General features: G+C 41.7%; 1 protein-coding gene across 5 annotated transcripts in view; it reads left to right on the top strand.

The window, feature by feature from the left end:
* DOT1L (DOT1 like histone lysine methyltransferase) overlaps positions 1–23,539 on the top strand; it is a 95,870-nt gene that overhangs the window by 45,675 nt on the left and 26,656 nt on the right. For 4 of the 5 annotated variants that reach the window (XM_084614181.1, XM_084614185.1, XM_084614184.1 and 1 more), the window contains exons 7-15: positions 518–580; positions 8,644–8,699; positions 12,249–12,328; positions 16,473–16,541; positions 18,456–18,562; positions 19,618–19,659; positions 21,462–21,545; positions 22,328–22,562; positions 23,054–23,167. In XM_084614181.1, the coding sequence (XP_084470307.1) occupies positions 518–580; positions 8,644–8,699; positions 12,249–12,328; positions 16,473–16,541; positions 18,456–18,562; positions 19,618–19,659; positions 21,462–21,545; positions 22,328–22,562; positions 23,054–23,167 (850 nt within the window). The remainder of the gene's footprint in view (positions 1–517; positions 581–8,643; positions 8,700–12,248; positions 12,329–16,472; positions 16,542–18,455; positions 18,563–19,617; positions 19,660–21,461; positions 21,546–22,327; positions 22,563–23,053; positions 23,168–23,539) is intronic. The other variant, XM_084614182.1, reaches the window with a different exon arrangement.

Here is a 23,539-nt window from a genome sequence, read left to right on the forward strand (position 1 = left end):
GTCTCTTTAGTCATAGATCGAAGCACCCTCCCTTCCCCCCTGGCTGCTGGCAGTGTGTTGCAAGGCAATGGCAATCGTAACTGAAAGAAGCTTGCCTACTACTGCTTTCTCGTTCGCCCAAGCAGACCTGTCTTTACGCCCCTTCGCTAGCTGGGCTCCGGTAGGACTATGTTCACTGCCTTCTGCTTGCTCTGGAATTATGTAGCACCATCCTTGGCAGACTACTGAGCAGTGTCAACTCAAAGTGTCTTTAAGGCTTCCCTGGAGAGGGGAGAACAGAATAAGTCAGCCTTGATACCTTGGCCCCAGTGAAGTGAAGGAGTTTCCCCAGGGGAACTAGAAGGGTAGACCTTCAGTATGTGTGTCTAGGATTTTCCAGCAGTCCCATTCAAGTGTTAATGGCAAAGAACTCTTATAGGCCCGTGAGCATTGTCAGAGTTGCCTCTTCTCTCACTATCATATAACTGGTATTGCGAGATGTCCTAATGGGTGGTTTTGTTTTTCCTCCCTCTTCTAGACGATGGACAGAGAGTTCAGAAAGTGGATGAAATGGTATGGGAAAAAACATGCAGAATACACAGTGAGTGAAACTCAGCTGAAAATCTTTGTGCTCCACTTATTACTGATGTTCAGAATTTACAGGTCCCCCTCCTCCCCTTCCCCAGCTAAGAAGCAGCTTCCTGGCCTTTATCTTGCTGCTGCTGAGTGATGCTTTCTGAAAGACAACCTCCCAGAGCCCTCCTCTTGACTCACTTGACATTTGGTGTGTGTTGTTGGGAATGTTATTGAGGCTTGCAGAAATTCTTGGAAGCCCCTTTCTTATAAACTCTCGTTACTCAGGCTGTTTTCTGCTCCCACATTCAAACATCATTAAGAAAATTGCTCCCTGATTAGACACTTACCTGTGAGAAATTCATGTAATCTTGTTCTATAGTGGCTTTCTCAGAACCCTGAGAATACCCCTGCTTGTTTGTGTATCTTTATCCCAATCTTCTCTTAAAAAAAAAAAAAAAGTTTCAGATCTCATAGCTGCCATGCTTCTAGTCAAGGAGGGTTGAGTTGGGTCAGTGTTGTTCCCTAATCATTTGGAGGAATTGCCATTGGGTGATTCAAGGGAATCTTCCCTTCTCTGAGGTTTCAGCTAGCTACCACTGCGGCACTCCTAGCCTGAGAGCAGTTGACACAAACAGATCCTGGTCTCTCATGTGATTTGCACAGAGCTCTATGGCTAAGCTACTGGACCAGTCTGATCTACTTGCCTTTGAATTTCCCAATATTATCAAATGGCCTCTTGTTGGTAGTCAGGGTTTGGCATGAAGGTTAATTTTTCATTTACAGAGAACTCAAGTCTCATAATACTCTCATGTCCAGTGACCAGCCTTGAATGTAAGGGCACTCTTACTTCTCCTTGAGAAGTAGGCCATCTGCTGGATTAAGGTGACAATGTTGCCTGTCTCAAAATATCCCCTTACTGAAACTGACATATAGTGTGTGGCACTGTTCCATTAGATATATGCTGATTTCATGATAGGAGTAGTTTGCAGTTGGATTAATGTCAAGGCTGCAAACTCTTTCCTGCTGTGAAACTGTATGCAGGCCTTCCTTCCCAGGAAATGGCCATATGGCAGCCTTCCAGGGTGCTACCCAGCTGGCATTATAAGAAAGAAATCTTTACTGAAGATATTTCACTTATGATCCATGTAATTTAAAGAATAGGGACAGAACCTAGACTGAAATACTGAATATGTATTGATTGCTTTAGGCTGTGAGTATTGCCACATTGTATGTTACATGTAGCAGAATCTGACACTATAATGGAAACAAGACTGCTTATTTTTGTTCAGGTCTTTGGCTTTTATAACCTTTCCTCCAATGGTAAGGACTGAGGCCAAAATTTGCAAACTTACATGCTTAAAGTTAGGCTCCCAAATAAGTGTCTTGCTTTTTCAACGCTATTGAGCAGCTGAGCTCCCATTGAAGTCAGTGACAAGCTGAGGTTCATGGCACCACTAAAAATCGGGTCACCTTCTATATTGGGGTTCTCAGACTGGGGGGTTGTGACCCCTCAGAAGATCACAAGAGGTTACATGGGGGTCTCAAGCGGCCAGCTCCGTGAGGCTGGCATCCCCGAGCCCCCGTTAAATGAGATTACGTCCCCTTCATTTTTAATTTTTAAGTGGGGTCACACTCAGAGGCTTGCTGTGTCAAAGGAGTTGCCAATACAAATAGTTTGAAAACCACTGTTCTGTATGAATTTAGGATTCTAACATTAGGTCAACTAGGCTTGCAAATTTTCTCATCACCTCCTTATCATATACATGGCAGATTTTACTCGCTCTTTTTTTTGGCTTCTAACACCTCTTTTTCATCACTAATCTGCTGGCAGTATATGTACGTGTATCTCTAGCCCTGACCAGAATCAGATAACGAACAGTTTTCCCCCAAGTCAACATATCTTAGCTAAGAATATGTACTTCCTGGTGGATTGTAATGGACTCTTTCCTTAATGCTTGTGGTATGGACATTGGGTAACGGAAATGAGTCCCAAATCCTTCTATATTTAGTTCTCCCACATGGCAACGTGCTGAGAAGCCATCTTGTCTTTGGCAGTAAGACAGTAATTCCATCTATTACCTCTGTAGTAATACAGGCTGTTACCACCGTGACTAGAATGCTTTGGAAGGCACAAGGCTGAAAAGCTTCATCTGAGTGTATGGAATGTAGTGGTGATAGACAATGCAGCCGCACTTGAGAATCCTCTTTTGCTGCTTGTAAAATGGCTTGGTTACCACCACCCATTATCTCAGAGAAGGAGCGCACTAGATGTTTTCAGGGGGCTCTTGAGAGCCTAGTCGGTGACAATCGTCAATATGACTAAGGACTGGAGTGGTTTGTGACCAACTAGATTTTAACTGTGTAAATTCCATGCAACTGGATTAAAAAATTATAAAGTTAAATATTTTCAGAAGACTACAGAGTTGGGGGGGAGGAGGACGGGAAGATTGGCAGAAATTCGTGGGAACAAGTCTCCGATCCTAGCCGCTGCTTTGAATAAATTATTTGGACAGTGGTATTAAGTTTATGCTTATTGTTGCTGCCTTGCTCCAAAAGTCAAAACTGTGACAGACATGAGACAGCAGTAAATCCGACTGTTCCTCCAGCATGAATTTTTTTTGCTCATAGCTAGGTATCCATAGTTTGACTTTAGTACAACTGGCTCTGTGTTTGTACTCTGAAAAATGACTGACAGAATAACATCTTGGGGTTCACGTTGACTCCATATCTAGTGTGCTCAATTTACAAGTCAGGTAATGGGTCTTCCCTAGTCCAGTCCCTCAAAGGTGGCCTGGAATTTGAGAACTGAATTGTTCTCTCTCCTGGATGAAGCATCATCACCAGCAATGGATTCTGAAATCAGAACTCAGTTAAGAATTCTGTTGATTCACAGACCTAAACAAACAAGTAAATAAAATATCTAGGTTGCTCTTCTGCATTCCCATTGCATTTGGTCTCCAGTGCTAACAAGAATAAAAAGGAATAAGATACATTTTAGTGAGAAGAGTCCGCATACAGAATTTGCACAGTCAGAATACACACACAGGCAGATCTGTTGAGTAAGCAGATGCCATTTTAACATTGTCACTTTTCAGTCCATAATTGCATTGTAAACTTCTCCAGCTGGTGTAAAACATCTTGAGCCATTTTGGAGTTCAAGGCACTTGCTGAGCTTCAGCTGCTAATAATGGGTTATCACTGAAACTTAAAGGTCAGAGTTCCTATTTTGGGCAGGAGAGAGCAGAAGACTGGAGAAATTGTAGGAGAGAGGTTGCTCTTTTCTCTCCTTTCTGTGAAAACATAAACCACTTGGAAAAAACCCACCATCTGTGGCTATTAGTGCCTTCACATTGTTGCTTAGGACACCGTATCCCGCTGTGGGTCACTTGAGTCTTTTGGACAAGAGTGTTCCACCGCAAACCTAAACCCCATTCATTATCTATTAATTCTTTCTTTGTTTTTTACGGTAAAAGAATATTTTCTAGTATCTGTTTCCATGGAACTAGTTCCTTGAAAGTTTGCAAGGTTAGTTTCAAACTTTTTTTCAGGGTAACTGTTGTCCCAAGGAAATTGGCGTTTTTCTTAGGTGATTAGAACTGGATAATTACAGGGTCTTTCTTGGGGAATTTCAGCACATGTTCAGTTATCAAATTAAAGCTTAAAAACTCAGTATTGCAGTTAACACAGACATATGGTACTTTGCCAAATTCACACATCTAATTTTCAGTATGGTGAAAGGTTGAGCTTTTTCTGGTTTGGTCTGGATTGATGACAGAGCAATTCCCTTGCTCTTCCCCTGCTGCCAGAAAGAGCTTGCTCTAGCCATAGGGGAAAACTCTTTCCAATGCCTGAGCCTTGGCGTAAAGTGAAGGAAAACATGTAGACTCTTAAGGTATGGCGGGGGTGTAGGTCAGTGTTATACAGCGTGTAATCTTTCCTGCCCCCACCCCCAGTGGAGTTATACAAGTTTCCATGGAGTCCTACTGTAGCCATTTGTAGTCCCCAAATCCCTGCTGGACTGTAGTGGTGTCTTGGGGCATTCATACAGCAAGTGGTCTGCTTCAGAGTTGCCTTAATGAACTTTTAAATCCAGTGTGAACACGGGTGTAAATTTGGTTAAAGATGAGGGTAAAACTAGGGTTCACTGTTATTTTGCAAAACCTTGTTTGTCTGGCTTTGGCTTTTTAAAATCAAGAGTGGATTGGATCATAGCGTTCTTTATCCAGCCTTCCCAACACTTTGATATGGGAGGTACGAGGGCTGGGAATGGAGAACAGGGAATCCAGATAAGAGAATCATAGGACTGGAAGGGACCTTGAGAGGTCATCTAGTCCAGTCCCCTGCACTCGTGGCCGCAGTATGTATTATAATATATGTATGAGTCTAACTTTCCAAATTTTACTGAGACTGTAGATAGGTCTGATGGCTGCTTGGAGTTGTGCACTTGATTTATCCCTCTCACTCAAGCAGACTGTATCATAGAAGGAAATCTCACTCGCCTAGGTATTTACTTACCCCGTCCCAACCCCACAAATGAGCTTGGGTGCATTAATGGTGGATATATGTAGTCCCTACAGCAGTGTCTTTTCTCCCCCTCTCTTGTAGCCTGCAGGCCTCACCTAGCTTTTCTGGTAGGCTTGGGTGTGTCCTGGATGCCATGTGTTGCCTTTTTCACAAAAGTCTCGCTTCAGAACAAAAACAGTGAGTTTTGTAAAGCACTAATCAGTATCTCAAGCTTCCTTGATATCCCTTGCACTGATGTATTTTGTAGGCACATAACTGTCATTGTCTGTGCTTAAAAGCTTCAGTTGTTTAACAGTGAGTTCTCTGTAGTCAGGGTGTGGGCAGGATGTGTATTTGTCCTAAATATTTTTGAATGCCCTATTTCAGCGGGAAACTCGATGTTTTGGTATTTGAAAAGCCCTCCAAACGTCCCCTGTGGCTTTGACATGATGCCACGTTTCAGAGGTTTGGATTATTGCCTCTAGTTATTTTTGCAATGAACAGGGGCTTAAAAATAACCATGTGTACTTTTCCAGGCAGAGTTAACTGTTTTTGTGAGCCAAGCACTTTGCCCTGAGTCTGCTAGAATGAGACTTTGTGTATTTATGGCATTGTGCAGTCAGAGCTTTACCGCAGAGCCTTCCAATGCAAGTCTGGGGAGAGAATATTAGCTGCTGTTATATTTTGGAGCCCAAAGCTCTGGGAAAGGGGACTTGGCCTTCAGAAGCAGCTGTTGTTATCCATTATAATGAATATAGACCTGCAGTAGTGTCTCTTGTTGCTTCCTATGGGTGTGACCTGCCAGTTTGCTCTGAGTTGCAGACATCAGCTACTGTGAGCATATTCCTGCAGTCTCTGAAGAGCAAACCTAGCTGTCTGAAAAGGGGAGGGAAAACCTGCCTCTGCTTCTAAATTTAGAAACAATGGGGGCTGGCTGCTCTCTGAAGTGGATTTCAGTGAGCTAATTATCCGTTTAGATAAAGCAGGTCCCCTGCGTTGTCTAATCAGATGAAAATATCTGCATTACAGATGGTCCTTTCCATTCATTATTCACTAAGGAGATTAAATTGCTATATGTGAGAGAGAGCACTGTGGGGGTGGGTACACTGATTGGAAGAGACTGAGTGCATCCCTACTGCTGCTGTTGTCATCTCACACTGACAGGCTGTGGTTTTCCTGTGTGACCTCGACCGTACAGCATTCTGTACTTAAGCAATGCAATATCCCATTAGAAGCTGGCTGTGTAGCTGTTTAATTACCAGGGAAGAGCTCACACTTCCTTACCAGTTCTTGTCCCAAATGAAATTTTGGGGATTTTTGTTTGTGCCACTTCGGCACTGTTGAGAGATCTCAAATTGAGATCTCCACTTTGGGGCTGCTTGCGTTCTCCCTTGGGGCTGGTGAAGGTCAGTAACACTACTATGGAACTATGACCTGAGGGATGATGGGTGGTTAGCTCTCTTCACTTCCCAAAATAATAATTAAAAAGCCCCTCTTATACTATCAAACTTCGCAGCAGGCAGTTCTCCCGCCTCATTGGCTGAAGGGATACTGCTACAGTAGGGATATAAGCCCGTAAATGGTTGAGACAACTAAGGGAGGATATGATCGAGGTCTATAAAATCATGACTAGTGTGGAGAAAGTAAATAAGGAAATGTTATTTATTCCTTCTCAAAACACATGAACTAGGGGTCACCAAATTAATAGGCAGCAGATTTAAAACAAACAAAAGGAAGTATTTTTTCACACAACACACAGTCAACCTGTGGAACTGCTTGCCAGAGGTTGTTGTGAAGGCCAAGACTGTAACAGGGTTCAAAAAAGAGCTAGGTAAGTTCCTGGAGGATAGGTCCATCAATGGCTATTAGGCAGGATGGGAAGGGATGGTGTCCCTAGCCTCTGTTTGCCAGAAGCTGGGAATAGGCAACAGGAGATGGATCACTTTACCTGTTCTGTTCATTCTTTCTGGCACACCTGGCATTGGTCACTGTCGGAAGACAGGACACTGGGTTAGATGGACTTTTGGTTTGACTCAGTATGGCTGTTCTTATGTTCTTACGCATCACATAATTTCCACACTGCTTTTAATTAAGTGGTGGTGGGTCACTGGTGCAGGGTCCTCTTCTTTGCTTCCATATTGAGAAATGTACCAGTTATCTGGTAACTGGAGATAAGAAACTGTTTTATAACAGTGGTTCTCAACCAGAGGTCCGAGGCCTCCTGGGGGGCTGCGAGCAGGTTTCAGGGGGGCCACCAAGCAGGGCCAACATTAGACTCACTGGGTTTCAGGGCAGAAAGCTGAAGCCCTGCTGCATGGGGTTGAAGCCCGGGCCCTGAGCCCTGCCACCCGAGGCTGACGCCGAAGCCTGAGCAATGTTGCTTTACGGGGGCCCCAGGCAATTGCCCTGCTTACTATCCCCTAATGCCGGCCTTGGCTTTTATATGCAGAAAACCAGTTGTTGTGACACAGGTGGGCCTGTGGAGTTTTTATAGCATGGCGGGGGGGGAGCTCAGAAAGAAAACGGTTGAGAACCCCTGTTTTATAACACAGTTGGGCACAGCAGTGTTTAAACATGGCTTTTTTGTAGTGTAGATGAGGCCAAAATGTCTACCCCTTTTAATGCCAGTTTCCCATTTCTTGTGCAGATTTTAGCCAAGCACTGGCTAAATGTGCATTAGCTTCTACTGTAGAAAAATAACCATGTTTGAACATGGTTGTGTGGTCCACGTGAATTATAATATGGCTACTTCTTGGTTGGGTGGACGGGAAAAACATTTTCATGTTTAACCCAGGTATATGAGCATACTAGACATATGTCATAACCAGCACCATGGAAATACTTTTCTTCATTAACCAGGTGCAGCTAATTCAGTATTTACAATATTGCATGTTGTAATTACAGAGAATACTGCAAATTAGTAATTTTTAGAGAACACTTCAAATATCAAGGTAATTTAGGACACGTCTACACTCGAAGTGCTACATTGGCATAACTACGCCACTGTAGTGCCTTTGGTGAAGACGCTCTATGCTTACTGCAGTGAAAGTCAATGGTTGCTGAAGACGCTCAACATCCCTGAAAAATCGGGTCCTGGGGGTGTCAAGGTGAGCACCCAGCCGTTGAGGAAACCTAACCTAGTGGACACGTTTGCAGATTTTGGCCTAAATCTTCATGCTTCAGTTCCCCATCTGTAAAATGGGAATAGTTCCCCTCTCCTCCCCCCACCTCTCACACACAGGGGGTTTGAGAAGATGCATTCATTTAGTGTCTGTGATGAACTTGGGTACTGCAGTGATGAGTCAATAAAATCTTGTGTGGTGTTGCAATATTTGGATGGTGGGCAGTAAATGATTAGCTCCTCCTTGAGGGTAAAAGGACATCTGGATATAGGGAGTGGGCAAGACTCCTTGTCTTGGGGAGTGAATGGAGTTTTTTGACGGGATGTGGGGTAGTTTTCTCCCTGAGGCATTTCCTGAAGATTTCAAGTGGCCCTATTCATAACCAGCATCACTGAGTCTAGTATGTTAGCCTTGCCGTTTACAAAGCTGAAAGAGACATTCACATTTTTGTCTATTTTTATAGCTGGAAAGAGGTGACTTCCTCTCCGAAGAATGGAAAGAAAGAATTGCAAACACAAGGTACGGTAGAACAGTTGATTGTGGCTTTATGAATGTGTAATATTTGTCAGTGTATCATAATGGAAATTGGGAGAATGGCCAACTTGTAATACAGAATTTCCGTAGCTAATATTGAAAGCCTATATGTGAGCTTCCATGCTAGCAATATGGGGAGCCTGATATCTGACTGGAGGAATGGGTTTTCATGCATTCCCAGAAGAATTAGTGGGAGTTCACAGCATAAATTCCTCTTGCACAGCTAGAGTAGACCCCTTTTGTGTTTGCATTTCCTTTAGTCTATCGGTGACTTCTGTGTAAGCACCAGCTTGAGTGGCTGGTACTTCATGTGGCTGGGATAGCTGCTTACCTTGATAGTAAGGCTGAGCTAATTGAAATCGGCTATTCTGTTGCATTGATCCTCTTGGATAGTTGAATATTCACCCAAACTGAAGATCTGTATTTAGAGATGGACTCTTTTATTTAAAAAAACAAACAAACCAAAAAAACAACAACCCCCAACCTGTGGCATACTGCTGCTGAAGAGGGAAATGTCATGGTTCAAAACACTCCTAAATTTTTGTGAATGGTTTCATATTCATAGAGCCTTGTTAGTAGATATTAATCATGTACCATGATGGATAGACAAGAAAAAATGGTTAACGGCAGATGTGCTCCTAGACCACCCCCTTTCTTGGAGAGATGGAAAACAGTTGACAAAAAGGCTTATTGAAACTCTTCAGGGCTGTGGCAAGTTATGGACAGTTTCCAAGACCATATTTAAGAGCACACTCCAGGAAAGGCATCTGCCAGGCTGATTTTTGCGTTATGTACCCCAGTTAGACTTCTTGGGCTGCCTTTTAATTTGTGGGCAGACTTGTCCCAGACCTGCAGTGTGGTGTGGTTTTGCTTTATTAGTTGTTTGCGTCTTTACACACACATCCCTCTATACCCCTTCCAGCTCTCTTCCATTTCTTTGGAACAATTTTTAATATAGGCTGTAGATTAGAGCCCTGCAACCCGACGGAACCTGACTACCAGTGTTGGCTCGAGTGGAGTTGGCTCTCCTTCTCCGGCCTGTGGAGTGGTGCAGTGGTGGCTACATATCCTGCTTCTGCTGGCAGAAGCACGCATGCTTAGCAGCACACATGCTGCAATGGAGTGAGTGCGCAGAGGAGTCACAGCACCTCTCACTTTTGCAGCACAAGCAAAGCAATGGGGGCAGCTGTTGGCAAGAGCGGGGCATGCAGCCACTGGCTCATGCACCCACTGACTCCAAGGACAGCAGGAGGAGAGCCATCCCTGGGGGAGGAGGCAGCAGCTGCACTGACTCAGGCTTAGGTTGGAAATTGATTCGACCCTCTTGGGCTTGAGTCCAGATCAGGCCTAGCCTCGAGCAAACCTCTGCTATAGGTTGTCTCCTATTGCACATGGAGACACTGGTAGATCTGTGGCAGTAAATGATGGCTATTCTTTGTTACTTTGAATAGTATGCAGTTGATTGTCTTCCTACCAGCCCACAACCATCTCCTCCTTCCCACAAAAGTTCTTAAAGCAAAAATTAGTTTTTCATCCTCAAGCCTTAGTCATTTGAGTTTTTGTGACTGCAAATTAGTCAACATCTGCTATTTTAAAGAATGCTTTGATTGATTGATCATTTGATATTTTGGCCCAAGCCAATTACCTAATAGTGAAATTTCCTCCTTCATTTTCTGTTGTAAGCAGCGTGAGCATCCTAGGTGGTGGCCTTCATGATGATGATAGCCACTTGGATTTTTAAGAGCACTCCTAACTAGTTCATTTGGCTAAAGGGTTTTATGACGCCATCGCCGATCCAACAGCATCAGTTACCTAATCTAAATTGTGCTTCTAACAAAGTAGATAATAGGAGTTCCAAAGGTTCAAACTCTTAAAAATGCATGTTCACTTTTGAACGCATACAATTGTTCATATTTGTGCTCTCACAACCGCTGATGCTTAAGCAAGATGTGTGGCATTTATTATTCATACTGTCTGCACTTGTGGTTTAGCAGTCTGCACTGAAAAGGCAATAAACCAAATAAGGAGAAAGCCAAGTTATTTTGGTCTCCAATGTTCATAGTAAATACTCCATCAGAATGAACATTTTAAAAAGATTTCAGTGGACTTTATTTCTTTTCCCTTTCTCCCCTTAAAATTCTCTAGTGACTTTAATGCATGTGGCTGTGTTCAGTAGGTTTTTTTTGGCATAGTGGTGGGAAGCAGGATGAAAGGAGCCCATACTGGCCTTGCTTGCCAGACAAGTTTCCCATCTTTGTAAGAGCAGGGGTGGGCAGAAAAAAAGATATTTTTTTATTGGCATATAATTTTTTTTTTTAAAATTGTGGTTTTTAAATAGTTTTGGCTACGTCTCTTAAACCTAGTGCCCTTTAAGTATGTGTGTTGTATGGAGGCACCAGAAGGGGAAAGAAGAATCTAAGTTAGTATCACTTGCAAAGAAATAAATTCTTATAAAATAGATGGCATTGGCTGAAAAAAGTCCTGAAGAGCTTGATCCTGCAAAGTGCTGAATATCTTCTGAGAGGTGTCAAGCATCCTTATTTCCCACGGAAGCCAGTGGGAATAGAAGACATTTGGAAACACCATATCTGACCCAAAGTTAAATGCTTTCAAAATTACACCCAGTGTAACGTGTATTCTCCATTTGTAATGTGTCCTGTTTCTTACATTTTTTTTTTTCACTTCATGACACTTTTCATCTTCACATGGCCATGTTGTCTTGCAACTTGTTCGATTTCTCTTTTCAAGGCTTAAATATTTTTGGGGGGTGGTGAATCCCTTGCTAGATTTAATCACTAAAACCACGAAAACCATAAATGTTTCCAGTGTAGGATAGAGCCAAAGACAGCCTTAGAGATAGCAAGGCTTGTTGGGAAAGAGCTAAGAGAACACGATTCTCAACTGAATGCCTGACTGTTAACCTTGTGAAAAGACCTGTCGAATTTCACCATCATTTGTGGGGGTGGGGGGTACTTTGTAAATAAATTATTACTTGTAAATACTTCTTCAAATTACCAAAAGTATAATTGGATTCAACAGCTGTCGGTCAAGATGGGCTGTCACCATTCCTTAAGTGAGATTTAACAAGTGTCATGAACATGTTAGCGGTAGCTATGTTCATATACACTGTAAAAGGCCCACCAGACATTATGGAGGCATGATGAACATACTTTTAATATTATGATAGTGAAACTTGGCAGTGTAGTTCTTAACTTATGAATTCATGGTGCAGAAGCTGCTGATCTGATGAATGGAAGTGTCCTAATATGATACTTTTTCATATGCAACATTTCAGCAAAGAAGTACTGTGAATACTGACTATTTATAGCTTATTACTTTGTGTAGCTTGCAAGTAGAAATTTTTGGTTTCTTGAGTAAAATAGCTATACGCCCTCAGGATATATAGCATTCTCTTGTTTCAGAACCATGCACATCATTCATAGAATATAGCTGATTGCATAGAAGTAGCAGTGTATATAAAATTAAGATGCCATTTGTCTGTTCCTATTTAATAACTAGACCATTATCTTGCAGTGTTATTTTTGTGAATAATTTTGCCTTTGGTCCTGAGGTGGATCACCAACTGAAGGAGCGATTTGCAAACATGAAGGAAGGTAACACATCGAACTTAAACTCTTTTCCGTTGGTTTCCTGTTCACTATGGGAGCTGCTGAATATTCCGCTGGGTTTTTTTTGCTGTGCAGTAGTAGATTCAGGGTTTACTAGCTGCTGCAGCATGCTGTCTGTTCCTGATGTGCTATCTCTAGCAACCAGCCTCCAGTTTAAGTCTTTTGGAATCATAAGACATCCCAGAAGGTCTATTGCGTTGTTTTAAATGTTCCTACTATATATGTATGCAAATTGTTTCTGTGACAGAAGGGCATTTCCATGGCAGCACCTTTCATAATGTTTTTTGAATATTTAATCCTGAATGTGTTTTTCAGCTTTAAATACTCTATTTATATGCAAGTTTAGCAACATCTAAAGCTCAAAGAGCTTTGTTCTGGACTTAAAATAACACTAAGATTATATTTAAAAATTCCTAACCTGCACTAACACCTTAGATCATTGCTTCTGAAACTACAGTCTGCAGAGCCCTTTGTTGTGCTCTATAGAAAAACGCATTGAGAACCAAATCGTGAGGGATTGTGGTGATAGATCTTTGTCCTACGAATTTACCCACAGATTAGAAAAAACGGAGAAACCACTTCCCTTGATTAACACTGAAAGTTCTAAACCATTAATCTTTTAATCCTAGCTTGCTTTTCACACTTTACTCAATTTCACTGTCCAAAGTGATTGGTCTCATTTCGTTTTGTTTGGTCATATTTTCTTCTGGCTATTACGCACTATACCAGTGGTGGTATGCTTGGGTTCGGATGGTTCAGGGGGTTATTAATGAGGAAACTGATCCTTCTGTATCAATCTCTATGGTTCAGATACTCTGTTCGTGGTGATGACATATTTACAGTCATCTGAAGCCAGGTTGGTGGGTTCCATTCTGTTCCTTGTGAACAGCTATGGACACGTGGACAGCCACCACAATGGCTACTAATTGGAGATTCTACCTCTTGTCTGAGTATATAGACCAAAGTCTAAATGGACCTGGAGACTGGACTGCCTTCTCTTCCTACTGGTGGCCCTTCATGTCCAGCCTTAAGGACACTGATGACTGGGGCAATTTGCATTGCCTCTGCTCTTGCTAAAAGAAAAGGAGGACTTGAGGCACCCTAGAGACTAACTAATTTATTTGAGCATAAGCTTTCGTGAGCTACAGCTCACTTCATCGGATGCATAAAGTGGAAAGTACAGTGAGGAGACCTCCTCACTGTACTTTCCACTTTATGCATCCGATGAAGTGAGCTGTAGCTCACGAAAGCTTATGCTCAAATAAATTGGTTAGTCTCTAGGGTGCCTCAAGTCCTCCTTTTCTTTTTGCGAATACAGACTAACATGGTTGCTACTCTGAAATCTGCTCTTGCTGTATATCTTGTGGCAGTGATAAGGTTTCGGTCTCCAAGGGTGTGTTTACATTTCAAAAAGAGACCTGTGGCAGCAAATCTGAGTCTGGGTCAACTGACTGGGGCTTGTGCTACAGGGCTAAAAATAGGTAGTGTAGTGCAGTGTAGACATTCCCGCTTTGGCTGGAGTCCCGGGCTTCCAGACCCATGCCGCTCACTGGGTCTCAGAGCCCAGGCTCCAGCCTGAGGTCAAATGGCTACTCTGTTATTTTTAGCTCCGTAGTATAAGCCCCAGTCAGTTGAAGCAGGCTGAGAGACTCACTGAGCCGGGGTGTATGGGTTTTTGTTTTTGTTTTATTTTTAATATAGACACACCACAAGATCAATTCAGCATGTTCAACTAGTACTAAATTCATTAGGTGAATTGTAGTTTATTGAGAGGCCATGTGGTCTCATGGATTAGGCATGGCTCTGGAAGCTAGAATCTCTAGAGTTCAGTTGTACTGTGCCACTGAGCAGTCAGTCAGTCCATCTGTTTCTCTTGTTTAAAATGGGGATCGTTATACTTATCTATGTCACGTGGGTATGGAGTATTAATTAGGTAACATTTGAACATGGAAAGTTTCAGAGTAACAGCCGTGTTAGTCTGTATTCGCAAAAAGAAAAGGAGTACTTGTGGCACCTTAGAGACTAACCAATTTATTAGAGCATAAGCTTTCGTGAGCTACAGCTCACTTCCTCAGATGCATCTGAGGAAGTGAGCTGTAGCTCACGAAAGCTTATGCTCTAATAAATTGGTTAGTCTCTAAGGTGCCACAAGTACTCCTTTTCTTAACATGGAAAGTGTTACCGTTAAATACCCAGGGTTTTTTCCTCCTGAGAAGTTGGGCCGTAAAAGCTAGCAGTTGGAAATGTCCAGCAAGGTCATGATGGTCTTTAACTTGGCTGGAGTACTTTTAGTTTGGTAGTTTATTCCTGCCCTTCAGTCCTTCAAACACGTGACAATTTAACTTGGTTGTGACACATATTACAAAAATAGTTGTTTAACTGCTATTGTAAGGCAAATGTATAGAGTGGGCTATCACAGTTCTAAGTAGTTGTGGAAGCAGGATTATTCCCTCTGAGGCCAAGCCTAGGCATAAATAAAATAAGTAAATTCCACAACATTATAGCTGTGACACAAACCAACCAAAGTCAGAAGAGTTGCAGTATGTTTGATTCTCTAGCTTTACTTCAGAGCTGGGTTTTAATTTTTATTTAATTTAATAGAGGCATGAGACATGGAAGCATCATGCACCAGTAGATAGGGTACTGGACTGGGAATCAGGAGACGTGGGTTCTCTTCCCAGCTCTAACTGTGGTGGCTGGGGACTGGACTCGGTAACCCAGGAGATCCTTTGTGGTCCTACATACCTAGGACCTTCAGCAAGGCACTTCATCTCTGTGACGCTCCCTGTTGGTATCCTGGGTTGTGAGGCACCTCACCACCACCTGCCCTTAATGGGAAGCAGTCTTGCGTGTGCCTGTGGTGGATCAACTCTTTGAAACCACCAGCCTCTGGCAACACAAGTGCTGCCTTGCACACTGTCACTTCCTCCATACAAGCTAATGATGGGAACCCCTGAACCCTGTGAGCGTTCCCTGTAGTGTCCAGCCCCTTCTCCACTGAGCGCTCACTGAATTACCAAGCTTACTGGTCCCAAACGGGTTGTAAGATTCAGCTCAGGATCACTACTTTGCTTCACACCACAGCATTTAGATACATTTATAGTGAAAACAAGAATGGTTTTTTCCCCCCAAAGTTCAGAGATTCAAGTGATAGTGAGTAAGAATATTGGAAACAAATGGTTACATTTAAAACAAAATCATAACACGTTTTCTGCAGACTAAACTGTTAACCTCCTGTCTAAAGAAGTCTATCACACCCTTTGCGCCCTTCTTCTCCCCCCATCTGCCTGCTGTGCTCTTCGTTTTTATCCAAACCTGATGAAGACCCCTTTTTCGCAAAGCAAACTTGTTGCCCATTTACTTCCTCAGTGAAGAGTGCCAGGGTGTCATCTTTATCCCCTGAATATTCCCGAGCAAACCTTTGATGCATAAACACCACCGTCCTCCGTGTTTTTTCCTCCCCAGTTACTTCTCTCTCCTTCATTAGCATTCAGTTCAGACTGTTGGGTGGAGACCCACTGAGAACTACACAATACTTAATTTACATTTAAACACACAATTGGATAACCTGTTTTTCAGGTGATGACTAGCCCCTAGACACAGAATTTAAGAACATAATTTTCAGTGTATATATGTGACTTCTTGCATAATATGCATTCTTGGGTTTTGCAATGATGTTGCCGATCAGTGTGACATCAGCTTTTATGTGAGACCTCAGACGACACTCTTTTGGTAAGCTAGAATGTAAATATCACACTCGGGAGATTCCTTTAACCCCTCTGCACCCCCTACTTGCCCCTTGCCAGTAAGAAGTTCCTGGGTCACAGCGTCTGTGCCTATATTTCCCCAACGATAAAATGGGGATAATTATACCTTTTAGAATGTTTTGAGATGTGTACATGAAAAGCCCTATCTAAGAGCTACCTAGTGGTACTATTATTTGAATAGCCTGGATCTTTACCAAAAACAAAACCCCCAAGCTTTTTTAAAGTGACCCAGTGGTGTTAGTGCAACTGTTCATGGTTGCTATTCTGGCACTAAATATAAAGCAATATAGAGCCCCTACTTTCTCCAAAGAGTTTCTGTCAAAGAGTAGTGGTAACTGGATCACTTACATCTTTTTTCCCAGGTGGCAGAATCGTGTCCTCAAAGCCTTTTGCACCTCTAAACTTTAGAATAAACAGTCGAAACTTGAGTGGTAAGATTGGCCTTTCTCTTTGCTTAAATGTGACTATATGGTGTTCAATATATGACTTTTTTTTTTTTCCCAAAAGGGGAAAAGCTCAGTAGACAGCTACTGTTGTATGTTAAAGTTAAACACCAAGTTGGCAGGTGCCTTCCAAATATCAGAGAGAGAGACATGTCACAGCTCTCTAAGTATTGATGAGACTTTGCATATTAAAAGCTAAAGTTTGTCATCAGCACTTAATCCTATCCAACCTGTCTCATGCTGACCAAAATGGCTCCCTCTCACAAACTCTCAGCAAAGGAGTTTACTTTCCCTAAAAACAAACTGCTATAGGAATTCAGATAAGAAGGCCTAAGAGGAAATGACCTTCAAATATTGGGTACAGAGAGAAAGTGTGGAAACTCAATTACAGGACCTAATCTCATCCAATTACTAATTTACATGGGAAATACAATATCAAATAAATATGCCTGCAGTGTTCTAGTCCTGGGCCTCATTCCAATCTTAATGGCTTTTAAATTTTTTTTAGCTTTTAGGGAAATACTGTCTACTTAGAGCTCATGGCACCAAAATCTGCGTTTCCCTGACGTAACAGGAAAGTGCATTCTCTTGTTCTGTGGTCCTTCATGCATTCATCTCACCAGATTTCCCATAAACATTTTTATTCACCAGTTTTTGCCCTGATGAGACACAGCTGGCACACTCTGCCTCTGGTTATTGCTTTGCTTTTAAAATCTGTCTGGTTAAATGCTTAGTTAATAAAACTGCATTGGTAACAATAATGTTACCTTATTTTAAAGCTCTTTGTAATCCAACTTCTTTGGGACATTCTTAATTCCTCTTCTGGAGGGGGGAAATAATAAAATGGGATATGGTGAGAGGGGAGACTTTGGGACAGATCAAAAATTGTTTTTAAAAGTTTGGTTAAATCATACTGGCTGTATCCTAAACCTCATATTTGTCTGCATATAATGTTCATATACATTCAGACTCTGGTGGATCAGCGTCTTTCAGCAGAAATAAGTATCTGTAATCTCTCCTACACAGTCATGCTATTCACTCAGGCATTTGGTTGTTACAATTTGTTATGTAGATAGGATCCAGTAGTATTCTGTATCTAGGATCCAGTAGTATTCTGTATCTAGGCTTAAGGCCTTGGTTACTGTCAAAGCTTTATCCTGGATATGTGACCCCTTTCCAACAAAATTAAGGCCCTGTCCATAGTGTTGTAGCGATATTGTCAGTGGGTTCCTTGAACAAGTTATTTTGGAAGCATAGTTGGGCTCACTGTTAGATTGAAAGCCCACTGTAGCTCCTTTTACTCCGGAATGGTTGAGTATCTGCAAGCAGAATAAAAACAATACAATCACAGAATCATAGAATATTAGGGTTGGAAGAGACCTCAGGAGGTCATCTAGTCCAATTCCCTTCTCAAAGCAGGACCAACACCAACTAAATCATCCCAGCCAAGGCTTTGTCATATGTACCCTAAATATGCATTTTGCATATCACAGATTTTTACCTAAACACATAGTGATATGTGGAAAAAGTACCGAATTACTTAAAATATATAAATTAGACCACAGTGTTTCCAGGTCTATTTGAGCAGTTAATTAGCACTATATAATATGACCGAATATATCCTCTTTCGGAAAGGGTTTACTCACTTGGCATTAGGGCTCTGTGTGTGTATTCCATGTAGATCACTTTGAAATATTGGGGGTAGAGGGTTAAGTCCACCGTGCAGCTGGTCAGAGTTCCTGCATGGACTGGCTTGGCTGGGTAGAAGGCGTTCTGTATGCTAAGGCTACCGTTGCTGTGTTAAAACACAGTTCTGAAACTGCTGGGCCACTTTTACTTTTGATAAATGTGAGTGGGAAATGGGGCTCACCTTGATTTCCTAACTGGCCTTTTTCCCTTCAGATATTGGCACTATAATGAGAGTTGTGGAGTTATCACCACTGAAAGGGTCGGTTTCATGGACCGGGAAACCAGTTTCTTACTACCTGCATACTATTGATCGCACCATAGTGAGTATAAACATAGGCCAGTGAATCTTTCATTTTTCCCTTGGAAGCACCGTGTTAGTCTCATACTCTGGAATTCTCAGGGTTCTTCCCTATCTTCCTTTTGCATTTAGGGACATGCATTATGGTTCTTGGGGGCAGGGGACAATTTATTCACACACCATAGTCTCTTAGCATCAATACACGTATCCAAATTCCACTTCACCTTTGATTCCTTCCGTGCAGCAGGCTTCTCAAAGGATGCAATTCTGTGGAGCTCTGCGGTTGTCTGTATGTAAATAAACGAGTCAAAATACACTTACATATGAAGAAATGTAAATTCCTCTAGCATTATAATTCATTGACTCTGCTGGTGTTTTTCCTACATAATAGCTATTTCATTCTGAGTAAAGACTATAGAGGAAATTTTTAAAAAATTAAAAGTGTGCTGTATAATAAATGTGTGAAGCATCTCCTGCTAGGGCATCAGGATACTTTATAATAATTCTTAATCTGAATTAAACTTTGAGTTGCTCTAGCATTAGCCTAGGCATCTTAAATGCGTCTGTGCATTCACCTTTATTTTTATTTTTTTGCTTCATAAACAAAGCCCATAGAAATGTAACTCTTATTTTGTGGAGAAACACTTCACCTTCATGATCTGAATTTTTGTAACCTGCTTGTACAACCTTGTTTTGTAAATCTGCTCTAGTTTGCCTGTGTTGTAGATGTGTATGTTAGAATGGAGATAAATGTTTTACTTTCGTTCAGTACTAGAATAGAGTTGCCCCCTATTGAAAATAACCTTCTGGTGGCTAGAGATATAGAACACAAAGCTTTATAATAAGGATGTGCTGCATTGAAGATGATAAACCATGTTGTGGCTTGGACTGTGTCCCATTACGCCACATGCTTGCCTTTTTCCAGAAAGAATGAAATGGAAATAGCTTCTTGATGTAGCTTATCAAAGGGGAAAATTGTCAGAACATCTGCAATTTTGTACTCCTGTTAGAAATCAGCGTTTTACGCATCAGTGTATTCTGATATGTATAATGACTATCTTATCTTTCCCTTTTCAGCTTGAAAACTATTTTTCTAGTCTCAAAAATCCAAAACTCAGGGTAAGTTGTGTTTAAATTTCTTATAATGTATTCAGAGTAATGACAGGTTTCAGAGGAGCAGCAGTGTTAGTCTGTGTTCGCAAAAAGAAAAGGAGGACTTGTGGCACCTTAGAGACTAACAAATTTATTTGAGCATAAGCTGTCATGACCTTCAGCTCACTTCATCGGACGCTGTAGCTCACGAAAGCTTATGCTCAAATAAATTTGTTAGTCTCTAAGGTGCCACAAGTCCTCCTTCTCTTTTTCAGAGTAATGAAACATCCAGTATGATCATTTTAAGCATTAGCTTTATAAAGACAACAGAAGCAGATGGGGAAATATGTTTCAAGCTCATCAAGAAACAATATCTGCAGACAATCATGTTGGAATGAAGTAACTCGTGACTGCAGTAGTGCTGTGACAGCGCATCCAAATAAAACAATAATTCTTAAAAATGTATCAGGGAAGCATAGAGTTCTTGCAGTTTTCCACTTGCATTGTATTTAAAGGATTATTAAATGTTAATGACATTAACAGGCCAGATTTTAAGAATTTAATGATGGCTTAATTCTCCTGTCTCAATGCTGAGCCTTGTCCGTTAGTGAGTTTTTGAAGAAAGGCCCTCTCAGCTATTACTTTTGGACCTGCCATTCACTTGGAAATGTAACCTATGTCATTGATCACTGTGCTTTACTGCAGTGCATGGAATTCAAAACTCCAGAGGTTTCTGAGACGGTCTCACTGAATGGGACATATTAAATAGTGGTGAAAGATGATGGCTTAGATGTAAATTACAAAGGGCGTATGGGGCTAGACTTTTGTGTACCAATCTAGGAAACATCTTGCATTTGTGGAGCCTCTTCATGTCAAGCTTTAGGGCTCAGTCATTGTCCTCCAAACCTGACCTTTAATGGCATTTGAGATTGGGTTTAATGGTAGCTGTTAGATTTGTGGGTTTTGGACTGTTGATTTTAAATTTGAGAGAGTGAGATTTTGACACTAAGCATGGAGAAAACCCACCAAATTTTGTCTTCAAATATTTGTGAACTAATCACATAAACTATTTTTTGGCAGTTTCCTGGCTGCTAGCAATGAAGATATTGAATTACTATGAGAGAGTTGGAGTTTGCCATAATCCCCTGATTTACTTTTACTTCGTAAAGATATTATAGTTGGTAGAATTGTCAACACATTAAACCTCATCTGGAGAGTACAAGGAAGTGTTTGTGGAGTTTCATGTCCTTAGTGACTAGGCAGGACTCATGCTTTTTCAGCTGCTTTTCATCTGGATTGTCTTATCTACAGACTTTGTTAGGATTTAATTCAGCTCTCTTTCAAAGAGTTGATTCATGACTTTATATGGCAAGGCCCTTAAAGATGCGCAGTGATGCAACAATACGTGAAATGGTGGTTATAGATAAGGTCATTGATATTTTAACAGGCTTTTTAAAAAAGTTCAAAGACCTACTCATTAGGGTGGAAAACGTGTGGCTCTCTCCCTCCCTTGTGGTTGCTTATCTGCATAGATGCTGTTTAGGAGACTGCCATGGAATATAGTGTAGCTTTTAAAGCTAATTTAGGTTGCTTTCCTTTTCCCACCTGCTATTGTCTGGGACAGGGTAAGTCAGTGTCTTCCTGCCTACTAAGAAAAGATGTTCTATCATTCCTTAATCACTCTGACTAGTCCTTACATTATCCGTGCCTATCCCAGAGGAACTAGCTTGGCAAGATTGGAGTCTGTACTTCAAAAGGGAGAATATAGCAACTATCTTTTGGGCTTATTTGTGGATGTTTTTTAATGCCATTGTTTAAATTGCCTTTAGGAGGAACAAGAGGCAGCTAGACGTCGTCAGCAAAGAGAAAACAAGAGCAACACAACTACTCCAACGAAGGTGCGAGAAAACAAGGTCAACTCCCTCTTGAATATTTTACACAAAAAACATGTTCTCTCTTTATTATGGCTCGAGCTTGCGGTCTGCACCAACCATAAAAGCTTGTCTACGTAGGGAGTTTGACCTGAAAATCTATTCCAGAAGAGCTCCCTGCATGGATACACTGTTAGCAATAAAAAACACTTTATTTCAGAATAATCAGTGGTGTTTGTGAGCTCTTCTGGAATAGTTTATTCCAGAGTAGAGTTTCTGGTCTCTTTCACCGTGTTGACAGGCCCTTACTCTTGAGTAGGGGTTCCTAAACATTTGCAAGGGCCATACCACATGTTAATAGTTTGGTATGTGGACCACACTTTCCCAGCCATAAATGCACAAGCTACCTCCCTGTTATAAAAGCAGCAATTGCTCACATGGATAAGTAATAGGGGGAAAGTTTTGAATGTGACTTCAGCTTTTATTTCAATGCAGTTTAGTAGCTTGTAATAAGGCTCCCTGTGAGCAGCAAGTTTTGTATGGATCAGTTTGGGAAATCCTGCAATGGATAGATCTAGAGGAGAGGCAGCGTAGTGTATTGATCATAGCATACTGGGTACCAGGGACAATTCCAATCCCAAATCTAACCACTAACGCTTTGTAGCCTTAGGCAAATTACTTAATCTTTGCGTGCCTCTATGTCCTTCCTATAAAATGGGGTTGATACTTGCTTATTTCAAAAGGGTGTGGTAAAGATTAACTGATATTCTGCAAATGCAAATTGCTCAATATTAGAAAGCTTTTTCTCTTCAACATTTCTTTAGGATTCTGGTGCTGAAGAAGAAAAAGTTGGGACAAATGCAGTTAAAAAGACATCTCCCTCCAAAGCACGCAAGAAAAAGCTGAGTAAGAAAGGAAGGAAAATGGCAGGGCGGAAGCGAGGGCGTCCCAAGAAAATGAACACTGCAAATACAGAGCGCAAGACCAAGAAGAACCAAACTGCACTAGAGCTTCTGCATGCTCAAACTGTGTCTCAGACACCCTCATCCTCTCCTCAGGGTAAGCTGAGAAACTCAGCGGTTGTCAGTGGAAGAGCGTCGTCCGTATGAGTCTCAGTTAGTGTCCAGGAAAGTTTTTACTCTTAAGAGTGAATGCTCAGAGCTCTTTGTATTCAGAGACCCACAGACTTCTAAATCTTTCTTGTCAGTTTCGCATACCTCCTCTCCCTGTTTTCTATTGCATTGTGACATTGTATCACCTGCTTTCCAGCTGGGATGATTGAGGCTCAGACAGCTGGCTGTTAATGTTAATCCAAACTTCTCCAGAATGGGGGGCAGCAGAACAGAGGGGTTGGCTGAGTTTGCCTTCACTGATGTGTTGAACACGAATCCTGAGTGTATTTTGAAAGCTGATCTGTTGCATGAGAGGCACTTAGCCAAGTTACTGGGTCCTGTGCTGTAAAAAAACATATTCCCCGATGGCAAAGGGCATCTTCCTCATTTGCTATGTTTCATTACTTAAAATGTGGTCTGCATTACTTTCTCCTCTAGATGCATACAAGTCACCTCATAGTCCATATTACCAACTACCTCCTAAAGTGCAACGGCATTCATCTAACCAACTGTTGGTGACTCCTACCCCACCTGCACTACAGAAGCTGCTAGGTAAGAGTTCCCCTTCTGATGCATAGAGAATGAAAGGAGTAAATAATGGGTTGATCACAGTTTACTATCTGGGTGGTGGTTTATATCATTGCTGTGATATAAAGATTCAAGGGAAACTGAAATACTAAAGCTTTAATTTTGGGGGAAGAAAGGTATATTTTAATACAAAACAGTGAAGTGCAAAATATTGCCAGCTGGAACTGGATTGGTAATGGGATATGGAGCATTTCACCTGAGGTCCCCTAAAATCAGTAGGCCTGTTTGGCCTTTGTGAAACTGGATTGGGTGGGGGTGGTGAGTGGGGTGGGGTCTTATTTTTTTTTCCTACATAACCAATGGCCTAATATCCCCTTTGTTGGCAATTCCAGCAGA

This window comes from Lepidochelys olivacea (assembly GCF_965140295.1).
Source record: "Lepidochelys olivacea isolate rLepOli2 genome assembly, chromosome: 25".
NCBI lineage: Eukaryota > Metazoa > Chordata > Testudines > Cheloniidae > Lepidochelys > Lepidochelys olivacea.